Source organism: Babylonia areolata, chromosome 5, assembly GCF_041734735.1.
Source record: "Babylonia areolata isolate BAREFJ2019XMU chromosome 5, ASM4173473v1, whole genome shotgun sequence".
In the NCBI taxonomy this organism is placed as follows: domain Eukaryota; kingdom Metazoa; phylum Mollusca; class Gastropoda; order Neogastropoda; family Buccinidae; genus Babylonia; species Babylonia areolata.
Genome location: NC_134880.1, coordinates 16,071,353 through 16,077,352, shown reverse-complemented (window position 1 = coordinate 16,077,352; position 6,000 = coordinate 16,071,353). Strand labels below are relative to the sequence as shown.

General features: G+C 41.9%; 1 protein-coding gene across 2 annotated transcripts in view; it reads left to right on the top strand.

Moving 5' to 3' along the window:
• LOC143281964 (uncharacterized) overlaps window positions 1-6,000 on the top strand; it is a 31,062-nt gene that overhangs the window by 6,263 nt on the left and 18,799 nt on the right. For both annotated transcript variants that reach the window (XM_076587313.1, XM_076587312.1), the window contains exons 2-3: window positions 1,623-2,990; window positions 3,602-3,981. In XM_076587313.1, coding sequence (XP_076443428.1) covers window positions 1,646-2,990; window positions 3,602-3,981 — 1,725 coding nt within the window. In that variant the 5' untranslated portion in view covers window positions 1,623-1,645. The remainder of the gene's footprint in view (window positions 1-1,622; window positions 2,991-3,601; window positions 3,982-6,000) is intronic.

Here is a 6,000-nt window from a genome sequence, read left to right as displayed (position 1 = left end):
CACACACACACACACACACACACACACACACACACACACACACACAGGGTCATTGTAATATGGTGTGATCAAGACAGATTGTTATCAAAAACGACTTCCTCAATGATTTCGCCATTGGTAAAAGGAGGTGGAGTATTATGTAAAAGATTCTGGCGCTTTTGCCTTGTGTTTCACACACACACACACACACACACACACACACACACACACACACACACACACACACACACACACACACACACACACACACTTTTCTTTTCGGTGTGTGTGTGTGTGTGTGTGTGTGTGTGTGTGTGTGTGGTGAGAGTGTTATTTTGGGGGTAAAAATTGGAAAGGTTGTGGGAGTGGGAGAATGGTGGTGGTTGAGACATGTGATTTAGTTCAAAACTTTTTTTTCTTCTTTTTTTGTCTGATTTGTTAATACTGTACTGCAAAGCTTTAAAACAAACAAACAAACAAAACTCTTAATCGAATTTAGCTTGCATTGTGGTGTCGTCCGCAAACATCTCGCGAAAATGTTTCAATCCATAGAAAAAAATAATTTATACAAATAGAGAGAAAAAAACAAAAACAAAACAAAACACGAAATGTAATTGGTCCCAGAACTAACCATTGGGGAACACCAAGTCCTATAGATAACATGACGTAATGGGGTCCACCCAGTGATGTTTTCTTTTCAGAAGAAAAAAAAGGACGAGCTGAGGTCAAAGATTTTGTCAGGAAATCCAGATAGTCTTTTTTTTTTTTTTTTACTTAGGAAAATTGATACGACATGAACAATACGATTTCTTCATTGCTTTACATTAGTAAACCAACTGTCCACAAGATTAGTAACTAGATAAACGGATAGATAGATATATAGATAGATAGATAGAAAGACTGATTGATTGATTGGATGAACGAATGATGGATAGATAGATAGATATATTGACTGATTACATGACTGACTGATTGATTGATTGATATGAATTATAAAAAGTATAACAACTCCCTTTCTCTCCCTTCTCTGTGTCCGTTTCCGTCTCTCTGTTTCTTTCTCTGGTTTTCTCAGTCTCTCACTATGTCTGTCTGTCTGTCTGTCTGTCTGTCTGTCTGTCTGTCTCTGTGTGTGTGTGTGTGTGTGTGTGTAAAGGGAGAATTTCAAGATTAAACAAAAACTGTGTCACTCAAGGGTAAAGATTTTTAGCATTGCCTGGTCTCCAACCTGTCCTTGTGACAACGATAAAAACAATGACAATAACGACACAACAATAATAATGTTGGTAAACATTACTTCTGCTACTACTACTACTACGACTACTACTAATGGTGAGAATCATTATTATCATCACTGTAAAAGGAAAAGTAATAAAAGGATTACATTCGCACACTCATTCACCCAGGCACACACACACACACACACACACACACACACACACACACACACACACACACACACACACACACACACACACACACACACACACACACACACACACACACACACATGTACACACTCACTCCTTCCCGAGAGAAGAGAGAGAGAGAGAGAGAGAGAGAGAGAGAGAGAGAGAGAGGAGATTTAAGTCACAAGATCGAACGATCAATGCTGGACTTCACTTATGTTTTGTGCATCCATGCAGGAAACAGAGCAGACAGCAGTGAAATGACTGATGGCAATCAGAACATCACCCCAAGCACGACAACAACGACGACTACGCCATCAGTTATATACCCCCAAAGCCTCGCCACCCAGCCCCCTCATCCACACACCATGGCGGTTGGAGCAGCAGAAACAACGGCTCCGCGGCCACAGTCTTTCCATGCCCCTCTGCAATCTCTGCCATACCAAGGGCCGTTGTTGGAGCAGTACAGACCCTACTACACACCTTATCTTCCGTCACACCCTGGGTATTTTCCATCACCACCTCACGGTCAGCCTGGACTGTCTCCGCCTCTGTACGGCACTCAGGTCAACTATGGGCTTTCGTCACCGCCTGGTCTGTACAGACCAGCACTGCCCACCCAGCCTCCGGTTCCGTTGGAGCCTGAGTCTTCTTACCCAGTTGGTGGAGAGGAGCAGCAGCCACAGTTGAATCCTTTTGCACAGGTGTACGTTCCTCCTCATCAGACATCTGCTGTCCCTCCATCACCATACCTGGTCCCATTTCCTGGGACTGACATTCAGTACGAAGCACCTGCTGTTGGGCTGCCAGGTGTGCCGGCAGACAGGACACCCCCACACTCTGTCCCTGGCCGTCAGCACGTCCACATGAGGAGCCACGCAGAGCAGGTGATGGGGCTGCAAAAGGCCCGGTCAGATAAGCTGCGTCTTTATCTTGAACCCGCACGAGAAGAGCAGACACACCCACAGGAGCAGATTAGCTGGCGATACACAGAACCCGCGTCAGAAGAACAGACACAGTCACATGTGCAGATCGGTTGGCGGTACACAGAACCATTACCGGAACATCAACAATGGCATGCCCAGAGAATGAGACATCTGGAAGTAGAGGAGGAACATTTACTCCAAACACAGGAACTTATGAAAACAAGGATGCAGCAAATAGAACGGGAGAAAAAACAGCTGGCAGCTCAAGAGTTTCAGGTGGAACAAGAAAAACTGCAACAACGTTTGGCTCATCAGTCATTGCTACAGCAGCAAAGAATGCTGTTCGCCCATCGCCCCTTTGTCTCTGCACTGCATTACGGGTCGCCCACAACCACCCCTCTTTCCTCCGTCTTGCTTTCAGAGCACACTGTCTATTTTTCATCTCCAGACCCACAGTCCCTACCCCTGGCTTCTGGACTCGCACCATCAAGGGAGGCGAAACGATACCCCCCTCACACTCACACCCACACCCACACTCACACAGGTCCTGAGTACGGACAGTCGGGCAGAGGCTTGGCAGGTTCAACGTTTCTACCAGTAGTGCCAGTCGCTGCGAGTGGTTTGACTGAAGCTGTCGGTCCACGGAGGCCCACAAAAGATGTTGCAACGTTTTCAACAGGTACGAAACCATGTTATCAGTTTCGACACTGAACACTGCACAGACTTACAAACTGAAATGATCATGTAAAGATATAATTGAGGTGTATATCCACGTATGATGGCTCACAAAGTATTAACGAAACAACAGATTTATATTATTGAATGTTAGTTGGTCCAGTGTCACTTTTGCCTATTTGCCATTGTATGTTTATTTGATTTCTCTTCCAGGGGATCAGAAGGGGTGGGGTTTGGGGGAGGTTGCATTCTGCATCCTTTGGTTACTACTTTGCTTACTAGAAAGAAGCTGCCACTCTCGATTAATTATTACAAATGATGATGATGATGATAATAATGATATTGGTGATGATGATGATGATACTTTTATAACTGCTGCTTGATAGATAGATAGATAGACATATGCAGATGTAGATAGATAGATAGATAGATAGATATAAATATGTGTAAATAATTATATATATATTATAGTTATACAACACACACACACACACACACACACACACACACACACACACACATATATATATATATATATATATACATACATAACATATATAGATAGGTAGATAGATAAATGGATAGAGGTATATGGAACTCTGCCGACGTTTTCAGGTCCACAGGAGTCCACCCCAGCCGAGCCAGTGCCTGTGCCTCCATCCCACGTTGCAGATCTCACGCCGCCGGACAACCTCAGACGGGTACTGCAGTCCCCCAGGCCCTTCCCCAGACAGCGCTCTTCCAAGCACCGCCTTCACGCCCACTACCACCAGGCGCTAGGGCCAGGTCAGGGAGGGGCAAGTCACTCGCCGAACCTTGTGCTGCAAGACGACGTTCATAGGAGGCTGAGGAAGTATGCTCTCCATTCACTGGTTCCCGTTTCAGATCCACAGGATGACGAAGGTAGTAGACTAGAGGCCGCGAAACGAGCCGTGACGAGGGTTCCGGCCGTATGCTTCAACGAGCAGAAGTTCGTGGAGAAGGAAAACTATCAGGTGACGTGATCAGATGAGAAGATCAGCTGTGGTCTGGTGTGGTGTGGTGCGGTGCGGTGTGGTTTGATGTCTGCATTATCATCATATGATGCGATGTGATATGATATGATATTACGATACTTTTATGGTATGATATGGTATGGTATAGTATGGTATGGTATGGTATGATATATATGATATCATATATTCTATGGTGTGGTATGGTATGATAATTATATTTTGTGGCACATGATGTGAATTGACATGATGCAGTTAGGATGTGACGGCATGTGATGTGACATGACATGACACAATATATGTGACAAACGATGTCAATTTTTTTTATATGTAAATTGGTACAATATTATAATTTCATTTTCATTTTCTTTGAAAATCAACACATCTGTTATACTCAATTTTTCTTTCATTTGTGCTGCATTGCCATCCTCTTTTCACAGATCATTGCATTGAAAAGTCAGTGAAACTGACATACAGGAAAAAAATCGGAGACAACCAAGAGTTACCAAGGTCTCTTTCATGCATTGTTTTCGGATCCAGAAGCAGACAAGAAAGTTGAATTTTCTTGTAATGTCCTTCAACAATCAAGAAAATCACTGCCTTCAGAGCCTTTCCCCCCATTAAATGTGTTAGCACCAACAAAGCATCAAAAGCAGCTACAAATTAACATTGATAGTCATCTCATTAATACAAAAGTTCACTTCAAATCAGGCTTCAAATCACATCTGTACAAATTTGCTTTCATGGATGTATGGGTGTTGCGTGTGTGTGTGTGTGTGTGTGTGTGTGTGTGTGTGTGTGATCAACACATTCCATTTGCCTTGCATGTAAGTCTTGATTATCTTCTTCTTCTTGCTGTTGTTGCTGCTGTCGTTATCGTAATCATCATCATTGATGTTTATCTTTGCATGGTCTCAGCGTTGCTGAGCCTGCTGACATTAGGACTCAAGCTCCTATATAAAACACCCGTCCAAGCTATAGGTTGCCAAAAACCTGTGGGTGCTTCAGGCTGTTTAGGAGTAGCCGCATGGTTGTTAAAACTGCAAGTTCGTATCTGAAGGAAATTGATGTTATGTTTCCTGTAGAATGTCCACAAAGACTTTAGACTTAGTTTCTTCCCCTCTTCATTAAATTCCGTTGATTTTATTCAGGCTTTCTGCTTTCTTCCCTTTTCCTGTTTCAAAACACAACACAGTTAAATTCTGCAGGGTTGGTTTTCAATGTGGAAGGCAGCCAGAAACAAGAACCAATGCATTAACAAAATTGTATTTTTTAGCGAACAAAAATCTGGTCAAAATTCCGTAAGTATTTCTTCAGTTGAGCTGTGTTGTTGAGTTGAGCTCAGTTCATTTTAGTGTAGATTAGCCTAATATAATTGGATTGAATTGAAATTTTCATAAGCAGAAAGGCCAATCCCCAAATATTCTGCAAACTTATATTGATAGGAATCGTCAAATGTTTCTTATGATTCTTTTTGTTTTGTTTTGTTTTTGTTTTTGGTGTTTATTTTTCTTTCTATTAAATTTTCTATTAATCAAATAGATTAGATCAGATGTGATTTTTTAATTGACTTGATTAGTCAAGTTTAGTAAAATCAATACAATTCAATTTGATTAAGTTTCTCTGTTTATCTATTTATCTATGTTTTTGTACATGTCATTGTGGTAGCCATTTCCACATTTGACAATCATTCTTTATTTTGTTGTTACAGTTGCTGTTGTTACTACCCCTGACTCTCTCTCTCTCTCTCTCTCTCTCTCTCTCTCTCTCTCTCTCTCTCTCTATTTTATGTATACATAAACGTCTTACCCCTTATCTATAAAGGTGCCATGCGAAATGTTAGCTGATGACGCCACTATAATAATGATTTATATATGTTTTCTTCTCTTCTGGAAAGTATTGTCAAATTGACTTTCTCCCCCTCACCCCTATTTCATTGACTATGAATGGCTTTGTGCTGTACATGAATGCTTATAAATGTACACAATTATGTTTTGAACACGTTGATATCATTTCGTTAAT